Below are 20231 nucleotides of genomic sequence, written 5' to 3' on the forward strand. Positions count from 1 at the left end.
GTAATTATTGACTCTGTGCTTTCTTTTGAGGCTGACATTAATCACCTTGAGAAATAAGATTTCCAGCTGGAAGATGCTAACAAACTACTGTAAACTGTTAAATTAACATACTACCATTCTACAAAGCTTTCCTGGTTTAGATGCAGAAATTTTAAGTTGATTGAGACGTGTATGTTCCATTATGACCTAGATAATAATTGCTAATTCTCTATTTGTGGCTCTTTCTCCTGTTTCCCTGAAGTATTCACAGCTGTGCTAACAGAACCCTGAATACAGTCAATGGGAGCATTTTGCTGCTTTAACAAGAAAGGACTTCAGCCTAATATCAAATTTTCCAGGCAAATGCTTACATGCTTGGTCATTTGTTTTCTTAAGGATATGGTTTTTACTAGCTAGTATTCAGCTCAGGTAAACAAAGAGAGGAGGGACACCTGTTGTATGGCTACTCTTCTCTCCAAGGAATGAAGTTAAATAATCTTCCATTGTAGGAAGGCACATTTCATTATGTGGCACAAAAGCGGTAGCTCTTATGAAGAGATTTTCAGAGAGAATGCCTGTGATCTAATAATAGAAGACAAAACCTTCCCAGAAGTACTTACTTTCATTTAGTATGAAAAAAAGAAAGCATTCTTTGGGCTAAGAAAAAAAGTTAGATTGCAAGTGAGAATCACTTGATATCTCCAGCTAATTTGCTGTTGTGGAAGATTAATAGGAAAGAGAATTCTGGACACTCATCTTAATACTACTTTGTGTGCATATGTATAAGTGATTTGATGACATTTGTAGCTTACTGTAAATTTATTCATATAGAGCTGTACTGATTGACATGATATATTTTTCCACTTCATGACATTTGTTTACATTGTAATTTGCCTTTTAGTTTGCAGTGTTCACTTCAAAATCACCAACATACAATGCTAACTCTAAATGAAATTCTTCTTAGACCACAGGGGTTTTAACCGTAAACTATGACAGGGTCAAAACCTCCTTTGTTTAATCATCAGATCACCCTATAGGATATGGTAATCACTGATCTTGCTTTACACAGAAGATAGGCTAAAGGTCGTTCTGAAAGTAATGTCTGCTATTTATTTCCAATGGAAACTACAACAGATACAAAGAGCACAGTAACACTGTTTGATAGAGCAAACTCTTAGCTACGAATCACTGTTTTTCAACAAAGTCAACACCATTATGTATTTTTGGCAGTGATGAACAGGAGCCTGCATGCTCTGCTCATAAAAATCTGCTTCAGTGGAGGTGATACAATTTTGCTGTTCCCACTGCTGAAATGCACCACCCACCACTTCAGAGTACTCACATCCACTGTTTGGTCTCCATAAACATTCAACAAGCATTGGTGAATATCAGTGAGTTCTGTTTTTCATCATGACAGAATATGGTTCCACATCTTTGCCTCATCTGCACTACCAAGTCAGGTGCCATTTTGTCAGACTGCCCCTCTGCTGCCATCTGTCATACAGAAGCAAGATGTAACAGGAAATTGGCAGGAAGGTTAAACCTCTACTGCCACACCACCAACATCCACATCTGATGTTGTGGGCCAACATAATAAAATAGGAGGCATTACTTTCAAAGCAGCCCTTGTAAATGCAAGGAAATTGCTTACTGGCCACATGCTTTTGCATAATTGCAAGTACTCCCTTATTTTTTTTTTATTTTTTATTTTTCTGATTTAAAGGCCTTTATTGAATGCAGCATGGAAATGAAGGGAAGACGAGCTGTTTAATAGCTTCTGTTACTGTCAGAATTTCAGTCGTATGTATTGTTCTTCGAAGACGATTGAAGTAAAGGTGCTCAAACTGTTAAATAGAAGTTGTATTTTTCCTTGTTGTAGAATCTGACCCTAAGGGTTATTTTACACCACAAAGTATGTCTGTTCTCATCAGAAAATTGTTTCTTCTGCTTAGTGAATAACATTTCTGTACCTGTGTGAAAATGTATGTTTTATTTTTAGGAATGTATATTAAGTTGCTAGACCATAATAATATAAGTTATTAATAAAGAGCATCCTTATGGATTTATTTGTAATATACTAGTGCCAAATCCTCAGATTAAAGCCATTATATGAGAGCAAATTCTTCCCATTTTCCCCTAGCTTAAACCTTTCTTAACTTTTAAGATGAGGCAGGCAAGCAATGTCAACTTTTAATGAAGAACTTGTTAATTACTTCTGGATAACCTCTGCTGGTGAAAATGGTCATAACTCCCTAAAGTTATCTACTTTAAAGAAGTTAGAGCATTGGCTGAACGTGATTATGTCTCTAGAAAGTTGTGCTATTAAGTCGTATTAAAAATAATAGCATATTTCCCTCCAGCTAATACAAAATATTGGAAAAGATAGTTTCCAAACTGATCAGCCATATACAACATAGGTTTCTAATGTAGAATGTAGTGTAGTTGTGATGGTATAAGGATGGCCTAATTACTCCCAATTCTTCATATAACTTGAAGTTTTTTTTCCTTTTCATCCAGATCTGAAGAATAAGTTTACATGCTTGAAAGCTTGTCTGTGTTTTTGTTGTTGTTTTTTTTTTTTAATTTATTTTTCTGAGTAAATACATAATTTTATATTTCCTTTCACAAGTTAGTTCTCACAGATATAGTCATTTAGTCGAAGCAGTAGTTCTCACTTAGGTACTACCGTTACGTAACTATATACTGATAGAATAAACTATTTTATCATTATAAATAACCAAATAATAGAATTAAATATCCCTTAAGACATGTTATAAGGTATTTCTAATATAAAATGAAAGTGAAAGCCAGAATAAATCAAAATAGTAAAGAAACAGGCTGCTAATTTTTTACCTCAACTTAATATGTGGTGGCCTGGCCTGTGCTGCTTTTCTTTTTCTTTTTTTTTTTTTTTTTTCTGATGCCTCTTCCTGAATTCATCTGGATCAGTAGAAGGGAATCAATGGAAATTGATTCAATTTGTAGAACACAATTCTAATATTGATAGTAGTTTATATTCATTTGCTTCACCTTAATCTTTTATTAGTGGTCATTTGCAAATGCTATTCATGACATTTCTTCCAAATTTTGTAACCTCAAGGTGGTGATAGTGAAAGTTAGAGAAACAAAGAAAAAATAATGGAGTAGTATGTTTTTTTTTTTTTTAATAAAATAATGCAGCAATTGCTGTTTTTGTAGTCAGGCATTGTTCAGTAGGTCGCTTTAATTTCAGATAAAGTATGATCAGTGTAGTATTTCATATATGAGATTCCCACAGTAGTAAGAAGTAGTGCCTGCTCAGATCTTTTCAGCGTTATTTGTGTCATCTGGGAAGATGGGCTGGGGAATCAATACTGAATCATTTGGGGACTTTTAAGAATGCATCTTCAATAAGTCTTGTCATATAGACATATCTCACTGGTACAGAAGAAGCAATAACTGATGGCTTAACTTTCTGTTACTGTAAAAACATCGGTAGTGACCATCACATAGAGAGCTGAGCTGTGGTGAAAATAATGTTTAAAACAATATTTGAGGCTAGGGTTGCGCCAGCCATATGAAAGTAGGTGTGAAAGTGAACGTGAATGATTAGTTTTAGGTGTTGTAGGTGAGGCAATGAAAAGCAAGTATTTAGTATTTGGATTTTCTGACCATTTCAGAGATAATTAAAGACATGTAAATGAAAGCATAAACTGTGTCTAGTGGCTACTGCTGCAGTCCAATGAAATGGATTAAATTAAAGATTTTTAGTGGAAATTTCAGTAAACAAGATTCCACACGTTCATGAAGATTTTGACACTCTCCAATTTCAATTGGGCAACCTAGAGTTGTTCATAACTTATATGATTAAGCCAAGTCCTCTTGCTACTTTGCAGGTGGCATCTGAGTTGGGCTGCACTGACTAAGACTGAAATCCTTCCACTAAAAATCTAGACCATTCACTGTTAGGAAATGTAGCACTTTCCTGTCAAGTCAAAATATATGATTTTTTTCTAATGCCATGAGGTACTTGCTTAATTTAATGAATGGTGGCTCTGGAGATGGCTGTGGAAAGAATAAATTAGACTTTTTTTTTCATCACGGTGAGGGAGTTTTGCTTCTGTAATGAGGTGTATCACAAATGCTCCTGTGAAAGAAAAGTGTCATAGCAACTGATAACTGATCTCCTTTTTCTCTATTGGGTAGTCAAGGCATCACGTTTTGTTGTCCTCTTCCAAGGCATACCCTTTTGAAACAAACTGGTTTATTGGGGAACAAAAAAGTAAATGAAAAAAATATATATATTCTTTTACCTTATTTCCGCAGTTTTACATGCTTAAAAGTAAAAAATAATTAATTTTAAATGAAATGTTGAGATTTTTGCTTAATTTTTATTTTAGTTTTTAATGAATCATCCAGTTACTGCTTAAGCATCTTTTAAAGTTTTATTTCGCTGAAAAGAGACTTTTCTGAGCAGCTGGGATATCAGAAACTGTGGCTTAAATCCTTTCTGATTTTGAGATTCTGAAGTTCAACGAAGACATACATCTTTACTGGAGGGATGTTTTGATGGACATTTCTGTCATTTCCATGAAGCCTCTACCCTGTTATATTATTTTGAAATAAACAAGAGCCTTGCTGTAAAGTGATTGTGGCATTTCCCTGAGTTCAGTACCTTCTTTGACTTGGAACAAACTAAATTTTTCATACAGCATTTGAATTTTCCAGATTATCACATTCATTTCCTTCTGTCTATTTGTTGTTTGTTTGTTTGTTTTGCATGGCAACTAGTTCAAATAGTGTAGTGAGCTGAAATTATTCATTATGTTTAGCATAGCCAAGTGGAAATTTCCTGATCCTACAGCAAGTCAAGGGAAATACATCATATCGCAACTCTCAGGTCCTTCACCACGCATTCAATGGGATGCCTTCATAGCAGTTTTATGATGAAATGTACCATTTAAGTCAATTGTGTGAAGCTAGATCTTGTGATAGGGCTACAGTTAAATGCAGCCCAGTGCAAGAAGCTAAATCCCTAAATACAGGAGTTGTGTGCAGAGTTGTTCTTCAGTGAAATGTGGAGAATTCACCCACAGCAAGAACTGAACTTCGGTGATTGTCTTTAGCAAAAGCAGTTTTCACATGTAATTTAACACTGGATGAATATCGTATTTATGACCAAGTTGAAAAGTTGAATTTCTCAAAGAAGGTGTGAGTGAAAAACCTGTATATAATATGTAGTGTAATGAATGTATTGTCGTTAGCAGATATCATGTAAATATCAGTGGGGTTAAAAATAGACTAACCCCCTCATTTCAATCATTGAAGGGACTAAAGGCAAGATTTTCATGCCTAAATGGCTCCAAACAGTTGTAGCCTCATTTTAGAGCTGCTATTGGCTGGAGCAAATGCACAGAATTCTTGAAATGGAGACTGCTTCTGTTTAACCCCACAATGTAGGCCTTGCTAAAGGGTGTGAGCAGTGGCTGCTCTTTGAGATGTCTTCCATGAGGATGTTGGCCCTCTCTTGGGAACGCTTTGTCCTAAGCAGTATCTTGGATAGAATAGACCAATTCATTTTGCAATCATATTTTGCGCATGACAGTACACCTTAGGCTCACATGAGAACATGCCAGGAGTTTTCTGCACATCTTCCTTCTTAATCATTTTGAGTAGTGTATGGTTAAATCTCCTAGAAGGCAATTAATCTTTCAACATGACGATCAGCAGGTTCATTGCTTGAAATTCAGTCTCAGCTTTCTGTCGTTGGTTATAAACATTTTCCCAAAAGAAGGTAGGCACAGGCTCTGCATCTTATTTTAATAACGAAGTCCCGTCCTTCTTTTCTTTACTGCTGTAATTTAAAACCTCTGACCCAATCAGCCCCTGAATGCAAATAAGTGAGCAATCTAGAGAACCAGAATGTTGAACCATTCACTCAACAGCCATTTCCAGACTAGGCTTTAAAGATGTGTGCGACATTGGCCATTAGTGAGTCAGCAAAGATGAATGGATCAGTAAATGAACATATTTCACTTTTTTCATCTGCCAGGATGAAACGCCATCTTAGTCTTGTGTATAGTTTTGTGTTGTTTTGTTTGTTTGTTTAAATTTTTTACAACAGTAATTTCAAAGGCATGCTGTCAATTCTTTTAATTGACTTTTTTTAAGAAATATCTTTTTTTCCAGTATGTCTAATCCTTTAACCTGATTGGTCTTGAGGATTTTTTGTTTGTTTGTTTGTTTTTGTTTTCATTTTTGTTTGTTTGTTTGTTTTCCGAGAATTCCTTAGAAAATATCTGGATTTATGATTTTTTGTACACAAATGGAGAAAACATCACATGGAGAAGACAACGTTCAACATCACATTTTAAACATCATATTAACAGACCTAGTAAAACTTTGCATCCAGGAAAAAAAGAAAAAAACTACCTATGTTTTTTGTTTAATTTCATGTATTTTTCCTTTAGGAGTTTTGTGAAACCAGCATGCTTTTTAGCAGCATATACAATTTATTGAAATAGAACAATTACTTTCAGTCATCATGGAAGTGCAGACTATGTCTCTGTGTGTGTGTGTGCATAAAACATATATTTTCTATCCGGGTCTTTAAAATTATTCATAAATTGTCTGACACACATCAAGAAGAAAAAAAGAAGTGCAGCCTATTGTGTTATTGGTATTCTTGGGAACAGATTTGCTTCTTCCAGCTTTTTAACCAAAGCATGAATGTTTCATTTTAGATATTATCTGCTGAACATTGTGATATCAAAAGCAAATTAAAAAAAAAATAGAATTAAAGTTTAATTTTAAGCTTTACATTTACAGATGAGGGTAAAAAGGTATTTTGATACTGACAGCAAATTCCTTCGGGTTGTGCTGTTTTGTTTTAAGAGCCACTAGCGTTCTTACTTTATTTTTTGCTTTGAATTATTTACTTCATTATTATGGGTTACGTTCGCAGTGCTTTATGGTGTTTTGATCAGCAATTTATCTTGGAGTCTTAAAACGTGTCCATTTATGTGTTTAGCTGACCAGCTGCCTTCCTTTCCTTATTTTTTTTTTTTTAATGCAACATGAAAATTGAGTGTTTCTTTGCGAGCATCTTTCAGCTCAGAAAACACATCTTGCTTCCTCTGCTGCTAAACTATTGCCCTCTGAGAGGGGAGCCCTGCCCCATCTTGCAGAAGAGGCAGAGCAGCCCCCCTTGCTCGCCAAGACACATTCACCCCCTCCCAGCCCCTCCCCACAAAGAGGTGAAGTCCCCTGGGTCCGTAATTGCCAGGAGATGAAGCGATGATGGCGAGTGATCACAGTCAATAGCTTTGATTAACAATAAGGTGGAAAATTAGCAATGCTAGCATTCAGCTCCCCTGCCTCCCCATCCCCATATGCTCACGGCAGCCTGCACAGGCTGGTGGGCCGGGTGCTGCACGGCACAGGCTGCAGAGAGGGAGCCGAGGGGCAGGAGAGCTGGGAGGGCAGCAAGGGGCAGTGGGCAGTATTTGGGGGGCCTGGGGCAATGCCGGCTACCTTCCATCGGGCACTGCCTCGCAGGTGGGAGGATACCGTGTGCCGTGCACTGGCCCTTTGGCTCCTGCTGTCATGTGTGGATTTAATTGTGTCTGGACGTGTTTTGATCGAAATGGCAACTCCTGTTACTCCTGTGACCCCATCAGCAGCTCTGGTGTTGTTTCCGACAGACTCTGACGACCTAGAGAGGGGGAACGACAGCGGGACGCCACTCCCCACCTCTGATAATGGTGACAATTCGCTGGGCTACACAGGTAGAGTGCATCTTTCCAAAATACTCCTGACTGCCTCCTTATGACACTTTCCACCCACATCTATCATTAACACCTGTACACATTTTTTAACCATCATTGCTGGCTGGTTTTCTTTCCCCATCACCCTTGAAGCTCAATGCTGTTGGGAATTATTCTGCTTTTTAACTCACCAAGATGACTGTCTTTTATTGTATGTTACAGTGTATTTCAATTATTTAAGTGTTTAAAATCCATTTCTACTAGTGAACACAATGCACCAATTATTTTCCTTTGAATTGTGTATGTTAGTACATGAGGTAACATCATCTCATATCAACAGAACTAAAATGTATGGCAGCAGGGAAAAAAAGACCAAATGAAGCTAAGATGCAATTGAAGAAGAGTCATAGAACTGGAGAAGAGCTTTTTTAGGCCAAATAAAAGTGGCCCCAGATAAGCAGCATCATGCTGTGTGGTGCAGCAGGGACCCTTAGGGGGCTAGTTCTGCAGCTCCTGAAGTGACACACAGCTTCAGGAGCTGTGCTGCCCACTGTGTCTGGGCTCAGCTATGGAACCACTGAGTGTTGCTCTCTTGAAAGATGTCTGCTCCAGATCAGTGGCAAGATCTAGACCTCAGTGATTTTCAGATTGAGAAGGTATGTATTAACTGTTCTAGTGGTAGCAACTTTTGGAAAGAAAAAGAAAGCAACGAAGGGTGAGTTGGATATTTAACTGAAAGGTGTTCTGTAAATACTTTATCAGTGGGCTACTAGTGCGATTACTGCTCACACTGTACAAAATTGTATACAGTCAAGTGATTAATGAAAGTGTTGTATTCAAATATTCATAAATAAGACAATCTTACTGAATATAAAAAGAGAATAGCAGGTATAAAAGAGGGAGTAATGTCTTACCCATTCAGAATAGTTCAGATCTGTTATACACCACTTAGATGATTACAGTTTTCTTTACCTACTCTCTGCAATCATCCCTGCATGTGGTTTAAAACCTTGACACATAATTGTATTCCAGTTTAAAGTACATTTTTATAAAAGGGTAAGAAGGCAAAGCAATACAAATCCACCCTGAGTCAAGAAAATTGGTGCCTTCTTAGAAACACATAGGAACTGTGGTGTATGTGAATTACTTGGACTTTGCTACCATTTGAATATTCTTTTTCTTTTTTTCTAAGTTTACTTCCTTTACTTCCTCTCTCTCAGTTTGGAACATCTATCCTCCCTGATGTATTTGGGCTCATCTTATTCAAAAAATGCATCTTCTTTTACTGTACTGCAATATTTTTTTCTTCAGAAAACTGAGCTGAGAATGGTACTCCTTGTGTCCTGTGTTTCAACAGCCTTTTTTGGGACCATGAGCCTGCCTGTATTGTTAATGTAGTTCCCTCAGTTTTAGCTGGGGGCCCCTCCCTCTCGTGGGCATGGCTGAAGCCCCACAGCACACTGCACAAAATGGGCACAAGTGGCTGCCCCAGGCCCACAGCCCACAGAGCCAGGAGAGGGACTCCCACAGGTCCCCCATTGGCAGATATCATAGATTCATAGAATCATTAACATTGGAAAGGTCCTCTAAGGTTAACAAGTCCAGTCATCAACCTATCACCATCATGCCCACTAAACTGTGTCCCTCAGTACCACATCTACATGTATGTGTACACATCTGCAGGATGCCCACCAGATCATTTCTGAGGAGGGGTAGAGACTTCCCTCCTTCCCTGGGATGGGACTCATCCTTGTGAGCACAGCCAGGTGGATGACAGCAGGCAAATACCACTCAGTCCTCCTGAACAGGGGCTGTGTACATAAGGTGTATAAGGCAATGTTTTAGGCAATAGCTCCCTTCAGACCATAGGGATGTGGAAGGATTGCCTGAGCAGATCACGGACTCTTCTGTGTCCCTCCAGGATGAGCCTTCAGTGATGCCCATTTGGACATGAGTATCACATCCAAGGTCAGCCTCTGTATTGACGCTGCTGAACCTGCCTCCAAGAGACCAACAGGGGTCATTGGAGAAGGCTGAAAAAATCAGATCTAGTCACTCCCTGGAGGCTCTCAGTATGTTAACTCAGAGGCCATGTTTTAATAGGTGTTTTTCAAGAAAACACAAAGGTCAGGATCAAGTTAGAAGCAAACACAAGCTGAAGAAAAAGGAGAGCTGAGAGGACAGCTCTGTTTAATTGGAGTCTTTGTGCCTCTATTTGAATGAACACTGAATGAAGACCAATTTTTTTTCATGTTTAAAGATTTAATTATCAACTGTTGTTTCTCCTCTATGTAATAATAATCACTTGCACAATGTGTGTATGCTTTAGCTTATATAGAAAAGCCCTGGGGTATTTATTAAAATTAAACTAACAGGTTTCTATAGCAATCAGTAAGGATTTATAAAAATAACATTAGCTGTAATACAATCTCATAGGTGAAGTTCTTTTTTAAATTTTTCCTAATTCACGGGCCCAGTTGATGTTGTAATATGGAATTCCTGGATTTTACAGATGTATTTTTTGTTCTCTCTTGCCTATAGAATTCCATTCCCCAAAAGAAAAAACATTCCAGCAGTTATTTGTGCTGAAAACTACCTGATCCTTTCCCAAACAAAGTTTGTAGCTAGAGCATGGCTAGACCTATTGGCAAAAAAAAAAAAAAAAAAAAAAAAAAAGGAGTTTTGTTTGAATTCTGTATTTATCTTGTCTGAATGTACACAAACCAAACATAAGCTAATGAATAATGTCATACTATAGGAACATAATTTTGGGGGGACATAGTAAGAGCCATGATACATCTGTAGGAGGCTTGTGCTTTCTAGCTCTCCATAACTTTGGTTGTTGAGACAAATGAGGAAAACACCTGCTTTTGTGGGAACTTCCAGAGTTAAAAAGTATTTTTTCTGTGTATTTTTCTTTTTCATATATGTCTTTCAGGATGAACACATGAAACTGTTTCATACGATTTTTAGGTGGATCTATGTGACTGCTACAAAGTGTTTCAGTGTGATCTCCTGAAGTCCAGTTAAAGTCAGGAGAAATTTTTTGTCTACCTTGCAAGGTGCTAATTGTATCCATTCTGGATCTGCTTACTTGCCTTTAGAATTAACTACATAACCAATAGAAAATACATCACTTTAAGGAAGAGTAGTGGAGTGGCCCGCTCAAGCTATTTCAAATAAATGTTGAAATTACTGATAAAATTTAAATCAGTTGTTATGGGAAAATGATCAGTTTGTATTTGAATTTTCATAATTTTTAGTATGTTATAGCACCCAACTCTAGACTTTTTTTTCCCCTAGTCAGTATGGTAACGTGGTATCCAGTACACTGTGGCCCATTTGTATATTATCAGGTTATTATCACAACAATTACAACTGGACTCAAATAGAGAAACTATTATACACATGTATGTTAATCACTATTGAAAAGTATAATTTAAGTAACTAGAGGGTGAAGAAAGTCTAGAAAAGAAGAGGTGTGACTGCACCCATGTATTCACTGACACTTGCACCATACTCACGGCACTGCTGTTAGACAAAAGGAGATTTCAAGGTTTTCTATCACATATTTGATACAAGAGTAATGCTTAGAATGTAAAACATTTAAAAGCTGGTGTGATCTCCTGGATAACATATTAGAGGTTCTATATATATCTGGATTGATTCAGCAAAGGAATTAGGGTTTAAAACCAAAATCTTTTAACTATAAATATGTCATTTAAAGAAATGGACCAGGAAGATTTCCTTGCTGGCATCTTCACAAAAGACCAATTCTATTCTATCATGGCCAGATTGGAAAGAAATTGTATTAAGATGGGTAATAAGAAAAATCTGAACGACTATTTGAACTATGTGCATAAGGAACAGTCCAGTATAGAGTGATATTCAATAGCATGAAAACATATTATTTAAATATTCCATGTTGTGTTTAATTTACTCTAATGAGGATTCCTAAAGTAGTTTTCTAAAATGCTCTCTAAATGTACCTGTTCTTCTACACAGAGTAAGGAAATCTTAGGTGATTAGCATGTTGTAGAGATCTAAAAATGATGGTAATAAATCTTACCAGTTCCATGACTTTGGATCTAGATTCTGAAAGGAGATCCAGGTGGTAGAAGAGTGCACTGGAGAAAATGATGACCAGAGGAAGGCAGAGGGATGGAAGTAATAGTTCAGTTCTTTGTCAGAGTTAGGCCGCAGAGATGTCAGACAGACTAAGACTATTGTTTGGACAGTTGTTAGAGCGGAAAGAAATCCCTAAGTTACCCATCATTACTTCTTTTTATCATTAAAATCCCTTAGATACATACAGAGACAAACAGAAAAGGACAGGAAGCAAGAAAAAAAAAGTGTGGGAGACTTCCTACTGAATATCAGAGGGGATACATGGAAAATTATCCTAGTAAGATAGCAGTGGAACTCTGTATAGGAAGCAGATGGAAAATTTGGAAAGATGTTCATAGAAGGAAGAGTGTCAAATAACATCAGGATTTCCAAGAGAAAATCTTGTGGTTACTGGTCAATAGGAGCAGGTGATGTGCTGAATGATGTTCCCTTGTGCCTAAGCAGTTTTGAGAGGCACAACCCTGCAGCAGGGATTGAGGAAACTTAAATGAGAAGACTGGATAAAGTAGTTTTGACTAAAACTGTGAAAAGTATTTTCTGTTTAATATTTGATTAATGTTTCTCTAGGAGCAGATTTATGAGAAAATATTCAAGTAATTAATATTTCCACATAAGACTTCCCATGTGTTTTGCCAACCTGTTCAGTACAGTAGCTGTTCACTCATAGCTTTTGGGCTTCCTTTTTCATCCTCAAAACAGTGCAAAGCAGTTAGCATCGAGCGTGAGCCTCAGTAATTTTCCACATAATCGATGGCTGCAAAGCAATCTCTAGGATTGCATTGTGCTGTGTTATTGAAGCTTGCATATGCATTATATTCCAGGAAGTAGCACATTTCCTGTTAAATCAACTGTGACATAAATATCGGGGATCATTTAACAGATCACAGAGTATTGCTTGTGTTACAGAGAACAGAATGATGACTTGTTAAATTAACACTATATAGTCCAACATTTGCAGAAAAGGATCACCACTCCTCATTAGGTAGATGCATGGCTTTTTAATGGAATCTTTCCAAATAGACTTTTTATTCACAGTTTTCTCAAAAGTCTCTTTCAATATGCAAAGAAATCTTGTGGTTTCCACATGTGACCCATAGCTAGTCTTTGACTTCTTTTTCGTCCATTTTAGTCACAAATTCATTGTGTCACAGTTCTTTTGTATGAGAAGAGATCCTATCTTTTTTTTTTTCTCACATTACCTTTCTTTTTTACTACTAATTTGTCTTGTGATGAGGAGAATTGTTCATAGGGGGTCACCAGCTGTACCACATCAAGTAGGACAGGTGCCATTGTGTGAATATTTTAAGAACCAAAAGGGAAATATCTTTAAAAGGAAATCTATAGTAATACTTATCCTGCTAAAAATGAAATGTGTTTGTACCGTTTCTTTTCCAGAAGATTAGTAGAGGTAGTAAACTTGGGTCTGAAATGAAGCAGTGAGAGAGGAAAAAAACTATATTCTGTAGCAGGAAAACAAATAAGAATGCTGTAAAGAAATAATATAGTTGAATGTCAAATCAAATAGTGACTATGATTAAAGGATTACTTGGAAAGAACAAGCTGTTCTGGGGAAAATAATGCATGAAATAAAAGCTGAGTCCTGATAATGGTATACAAAGAAGTGGTGAATATGTTGAAGGATGTTCAAGTGTTGAGGGGGAAACTGCAGAAAAACATATTTCAGAAGAGGAACACGTAGATGATGATGTATAGGAACAAGATCTTTGTACTCTTTATATAAGTGTTCCATGTACACTATTGGCATGTCTGAAGTTGCACTGAGTTCTTGGGGTCTTACAGCCCAGTGAGTAGCAGCAATTACTTGATAGCATTGCAGAACCAAGGAACGTGACAGAATTGAGTAGAACACTAGATAACAGTGTTTATTATTTAACTGCCATTACAAAGTCCTTATTGCTAGAGGTAATATATAGGAGACTTCTACTTGACTTTTACATCTCAGGATACATTTGCAAAACTAGCAGTTGGGACATTTTTCACAGTCTTCCTCTTTTTTAGTACTCCAACTGAGAAAGTGTGCTCCTGAGTCACTGGGATAATGAACACATAGCCCCATGGTATTGATTTTATAAAGGTACATCTGCACTCTAAATCCAGGAACAGATGGTTATTGTTATGCTTATAAAAATAATAATAATAATAATAATAAAATCCCCTGCTCTCTTCTGTCAGCAATCTTTCTGTTCACTGTGTCAGTCTTAAGTGCCAACAACGTCTTTTCAATTTTGTGCTTCTCTGCATGCATTCTTCTGACACGCATATTGAAGTTCTTTGTTGTGTTGGTTTGTTTTTTTTTTTTAATATGTATTAAAATTGAGATGTAAATATAACACCAGTCAATAGAATTGCCTCACAACAATAGCAATGTTCAGGCAATAATCATTAGTTAAAACATATAGTAGCAATACTGGAGCATAACACTTACATAAATCCCGCCAGGTTTCATTAAAAGTTTATAGACAATATCCTCTTCCAGTTACTGTGTTATACTTTGATGTTGTACTAAAACAGGAAGCAGTGGCAAAGTCCATTGCTTCTCAACCAGTCCTCCAGTAGCCATCAGACCAAATTAAAATGAAGAACAAAGCAAAGAAACAAAAAGTCAGCTATACATTGTGAGAAGAATTTTTATAATAATGGCATTAGTATGTGCCCCTTGTATAACTGAGAAACATGAATTCAGACTAGAGAAAGGAACAGAAGAAGGCTATTAAAGTTACCAAGGAATAGAAGCTCATTTTAACAGAGACCTTAATGAAAATGGGATTCATTAGGGATTAGCATTTGTTGCTAGCCTTATGTTCTCAGAGAACACATGGAAAAATTATTTTAGCTACAAAGAATGTTGACATTACAACTTTCAGAAATCCAGTTTTTAGTAAATAGCCCATCTTCAAACTGTTTACTCATGTAGTGGCTGCTTCTAAGCTTATATTCATAGATTACTACTTACCTGATGAAAGAATAGGCAGACATAAAATGGGAAGTAGTTAATGTGGGATAGAAATATAGATTCTAAAATAATTTCCAAACAGGAGTTTGATATCCCTTTTAAAAATATTTGAATTTGTGATAGGCTATGATAGGATATGCATGCTAGATTAATTGCCTAGGAGAAGCATTTTAATCTTGTGTTTGTGTGTTCCTAATTAATCATGAGAAAAGTAAAATCAAAACAAAAAGCCTTCTCCTCGAATTATACTTTCTCTTTTCCTTCTGACTGTCACAATCAGGAAGCCATGGAGCTGATGACAGGCTTTCTGCTGAGGGTCTCCTAGAAAGAGTAAAGAAAGAGGAAATTACCTTCAGACAGTGCTGTCAGTACAGTGAACTGAGTATGCCAAGCAATTTGTGAAGATATTCAGAAGTGTAGATTTCTGCCACTATGTCAACGTTACCACAGGATGAGAAAAATAAAAGAATGCTCCCCATCCTTATTAGGGTGTGTAATCCAAGTTAGTCTTTTGTTTTACCCAGGCAAATTGTTTTAAAGAAATAGGAAGTTGATAACATATATGTTGTTATTAATCACATAGCAATGTAGATATGACTAGATTTGTTTGTTGCATCTATAATGATGCTGAACTACCTTCAGTACTAGAGGAAAAGAAAAATGTTGAGAAGCATTAATGCTCAGTTTCATAATAATTACTATATAGGATCATGTATAACTCAGGTTGGAAGCAACTGTTGCAGGTCTCTAGTCCAACCTCCTGTTCAGGCACAGTCATCTATAAGGTCAGACCAGCCTGCTCAGTGCTTTATCCCGTTGGTGTTGAAAACTTCCAAGGGTGGAGCCTGCACACCCTTTTTGGGCAGCTCATACCACTGCCTGCCAGTCATCATGGGGAAAAAATTTCTCATTATATCCAGTCTGAATCTCTCGTTTCAACTTATGACTCTTGTGTCTCATCCTACTACAACCAAGAAGAGTCTCTCTCCATCTTCTCAGTGATCTTCCAGTCCATATAGACAGGTAGCTGTTTTATTTCCCCCATAGCCATCCGCAGTGAACAAGCTCTGGTCCCTTAGCCACCTGTCACAGGGCAAAGCTTCCAGCCCTCATCATCCTGGTGACACTGCTGAACTCATCCCAGTTTATCAATGTCTTTCCTGCACTGGGAAGCCCAAAACTGGATACAGTACTTCAGATGAATGCTGAGTAGAGAGAGAGAATCCCTTCCCTTGATCTCCCACCTCTGCATTTACACAGCTGATGATGGTGCTGGCTGTCTGCTGTAAGAGCAGGCTGTAGAGTCAGTTCAGCTTACTGCTGATCTATATCCCCACATCTTTCTAGCAGAGCTGCTCCCCAGCCTGTGCTGAGGCATAGGGTTCTTTCAGCTGTACTAAGGGAGGACTTTGCATTTGTCCTTGTGGAATTTCGTAAGGTTCTTGTTGGCTCAGTCCTCCAGCCAACCTGTCTCTTCGCAGGTGGTAGCCCTACCATTAGGCATATGGAGTGGTTTCCCTAGGTTGGTTTAACATGAAAAAACAATGAACGTACCATGCCTAACCTTCTCCATGTTATTAATGAAGAACTGAAGCAGGTCCTGGGACAGATCTGGCAGACCTCTGCTTGTTACTATCTTCCATACAGGCTGAAGTCCATTAACCATTACATTCTAAGCCAGTGATCTGTCAGGTTTTTAGCCATATGACTATTCTAAAATCTAGAACACGATGCCCCACTTCAGAGACAGGAATATTGTGGGAAACAGTGTTGAACCCAAAACATGGAATTCTAAAAGCCTAAGAATATAGGAGGAGGATTTCCCATCAAAACTGATTTGCCCTTTTAGTAGTGTCTTTAATTGCAACTTTTGTCCTAGAATTGCAGCTTCATACATTATCACTGAAAAACAAACTGATAATTAAAAAAACAACAGAAATCAGCAGACACAGAATTTAGTTTTAGAAGATCTTTCTGGAAGTACTACCAGACATTTATTTCAGCACTTTTTGTGAGTACACGATTCTTGCACATCACTTATCCATAGGCTGTAGCAAGTTGAACCGTCACCTACAGGTGTTAAAACATTGTAGAGAGCTTTTCATAAAGAACTGTATTGATTTTCAGTGACCCTGAGAAAGGAGACACTTTTCTGTGGTACAATTTATAATTTACTAGGCAATACATTATTTATAGAGATTCTGATTCTTCCTATAAAATGTAGTGAAAAATCACTACTAAAACTCACTACTTTATTGCATAACTGTAGGTAGAACACCAATCTTTGTTGTTTTTCACACTATGAACTTATAAAGTAAACTTTTCCAAATCAACACTAGTTTTTTTGTCTAGATTAGTTGCATGCTCCTAGACTCTTCCTATTATTCCTATCAGATGGTTCTTGTAAGCTAATAAACTCCAGCTGCTGCAGCCTCCAGCTTTTTCATTTTTCTCCCTCTTTTCCTAATTTCACAATGCATTTTTGACCACTCAGCAGGAAAAGAAGGGTCGCAGTTCAGCTAAGCTTGGAATGGAGTAACCAACCCTCTCAGCCACTCATAACTTACCTACCCCAAAACCACTGAATAACTGTTTTGTTTGTTTGTTTGTTGGTTGGTTTGTTTTTAATTATTTCTCTTTAATCCTTAACCAAATAAGTTTGTATGTCTTGCTTCTGGTTTTCTACAAAGCTAAATAAAAGACTTGGCTTTTTCTCTTAGAAGAAAGTATTCCTTTTTGTCCAAGAGAAACCCAATTGCTTTTCAGCAGATTTAAACATTTAGATAGCAGAATAGCATTGACTTTATTTTCAGAAAGATTTTTTTACTTGTACTCTGATGTCTAATGAGGCCTTTCATCATTTTCTATGTAGATTATTTTTCCTTAAAAAGAAACAAATAATCTTGCAGTCTTTACATCAGTGGAAACAGTAAATTTTGACAGGAAGCAGGAGGGAAAGAAAGAGAAAAAGGAAGCTACCGTGAACTTACTGATAAAGTGACTGCAAAGTTAGCATTTCAGATGTTGTGTAGAACTTCAAACTGTGCAGTGCACAGAGTTTAAGGACCTTTTTTTAATGTACAATGAACAGGAGCCTGAAAATGGTTTGGGGGTTATTTTTTTCCTCCAAAATTGTATGAGCATACAAGTATACATAAGCGTTTAAGGATAGAAATATCTTCTGCATTCATTATGAAATGGATAATATAGAAAGAAAATGTCTTTGAAAAATGTACTGTGGAAGCTTGTGGGGAATGAGTGAGAGCATGGTGTACAACAAGCCCACAAGTTGTTGTCAACACTATTTTCAGTTTGAGGCATGCAATATCAGCTATGAGGTAACTGGATTTTTATGCATAAATACAAATAATACTACTATTTGAATGATTTCTGTGAGTCTGTTAAAAGATATTTAATAAAATTATGTCCAAAACATAGTCAAAATGATCAATATGCAATGAGAAATGAAACACACTCTCTCTGGGGGGGGGGGGGGGGGGGAGGGGGAACAACAAACAAACAAACAAACAAAAACACTTCAAAATAGAACTGACGTAACCATCACAACTAGCATTTGAATGTTTGGAGGTTTTTTATTGTTGTTGTGTGTTTGTTTTTAGTACATTCTGAGTTCTTTGCAGGAGTATATTGAAGATTTGGATGAAAAAAAATTTGAAATACTCCGTAATCAAATCATTTTGATTCCAGGCAGACCCTAATGGAAATTATTCAGATATCAAGATCTTATTAAGGAGCATGTAAGCCAGAGAAAGCATATAATCAGCTAAAGGAGAAAGTTTTTGCTTGAGAGGAAGAACATTCAGAAGAAATGTTTGTTTAGGTAAAGGAGGTGTGCATTCTTCTTTAAAATCATAGACTCATAGAATGAAAGGGACCTTAAAGCCCACCCAGCCCCAACCCTCTACTGTTGATAGGGTTGCCCCCACCAGCTCAGGCTGCCCAGGGCCCCATCCGACCCAGCCTTGAGTGCCTCCAGAGATGGGGCACCCACAGCCTGACTGGGAAGCTGTGCCAGCGCCTCACCACCCTCTTAGTAAAGGATTTCCTCCTAACATCTAATCTAAATCTCCACTTTTTCAGTTCAAAGCTGGTCTCCCTTGTCCTATTACTGTCAGACCCTGTATCTAATAGTACATGATCCTGTCGCTATCAGACCTTACTTCATGAGCAAGATTATTTGTAACACTTCACTAACAACCAAGTAGTCATAATCTAAGTTATACTCCAGTATAATCAGTTATTTTTTAGCTTATTGAGAATAGGCAATATTGAGCTAAAAGTTTACATTAGTTTGTGATACCATGGGATACCTTATCAATGTATAGAAATATCTGAGGGGAGATATATAGAAAGTGGAACCATACTCTTTTAAGTGGTGCTCAGTGCCAGGACAAGAGGCGACGGGCACAAACCAGAATACAAGTGGTTCCCTCTGAATATCAGACAGCATTTCTGTGCTGTGTGGGTAACAAAACACTGGCACAGGATGCCCAGAGCGTTGTGAAGTCTCCTCCTTGGAGATATTCCAAAGCCATCTGGACATGGGCCTGAGCAACCTGCTCTGGAGGGACATTTGAGCAAGGGTTGGACCAGATGGACCCAGAGGTACCCTCCAGCCTCAACCTCTCCATGATTCTGTAATCTAAGAATGTAAAAAAACAGAACAAAATGAACTAAGATGAAAAACCTCAAAGCTTTACTGATCTTAGCCTACCTGAAGCTAATTTTTGGGGGGTTTTTTTTGTTTGTTTTTGTTTTGTTTTGTTTTGGTGGCCAAAAAATATTCTTGGAAAAACTAATTCAAGAGGAACTGCAAGTTTATTTGAATGCTCTTAATCTAGAATGCAGAGCCTTTATATTTTCACATGAAGCCAAGAAACATCACTTGTGTGATGTCAGGCTAGCTTGTTTCTGTTTTTTTTTTTTTTTTTTTTTTTTGTGTGTGCTTGCTGACATGCTGAGATGGCTACAAATATTATCAAGATAGTAGGGACTTGGAGAGAATAGAGAGGCTAGGTGTTGGCGTTGTGGTTTTTTTTTAAGCCACCAAGCTGTAAATATAAAAAAGAATATGTGGTGAGATCTCTTTGTTAATATGCATGTAGAAATTCTCTGATGAATGGACACCGATACAGTTTTTTTATATATGAACCATTTATTCTTTTGTAATCCCCAGATATAATTTCATTTGTAGTGTCATTTCTACTTATTCTGGTGGAAAATGTTCCTTTGTTATGATTAAGGTCTTTCTGTTCTGCAGATACTTTTAAACTGCTATTCAGAAGCTGAACTGTGATGAAGAAAAAGCTTCACAACACATTTATTTGGCAGCCTGATCAAAGAGGGATGGATGCACTAGGGCAGACAAGTGTATCAAAGTAGTG

At 37.2% G+C, this 20231-nt stretch overlaps 1 protein-coding gene across 5 annotated transcripts in view; it reads left to right on the forward strand.

The window, feature by feature from the left end:
• The window catches only part of ROBO1 (roundabout guidance receptor 1), a 707723-nt gene that overhangs the window by 331029 nt on the left and 356463 nt on the right, over positions 1-20231 (forward strand). For all 5 annotated transcript variants that reach the window (XM_046904542.1, XM_046904541.1, XM_040653484.2 and 2 more), the window contains one exon: positions 7662-7745. In XM_046904542.1, the coding sequence (XP_046760498.1) occupies positions 7662-7745 (84 nt within the window). The remainder of the gene's footprint in view (positions 1-7661; positions 7746-20231) is intronic.

This window comes from Gallus gallus, chromosome 1, assembly GCF_016699485.2.
Source record: "Gallus gallus isolate bGalGal1 chromosome 1, bGalGal1.mat.broiler.GRCg7b, whole genome shotgun sequence".
Lineage (NCBI taxonomy): Eukaryota > Metazoa > Chordata > Aves > Galliformes > Phasianidae > Gallus > Gallus gallus.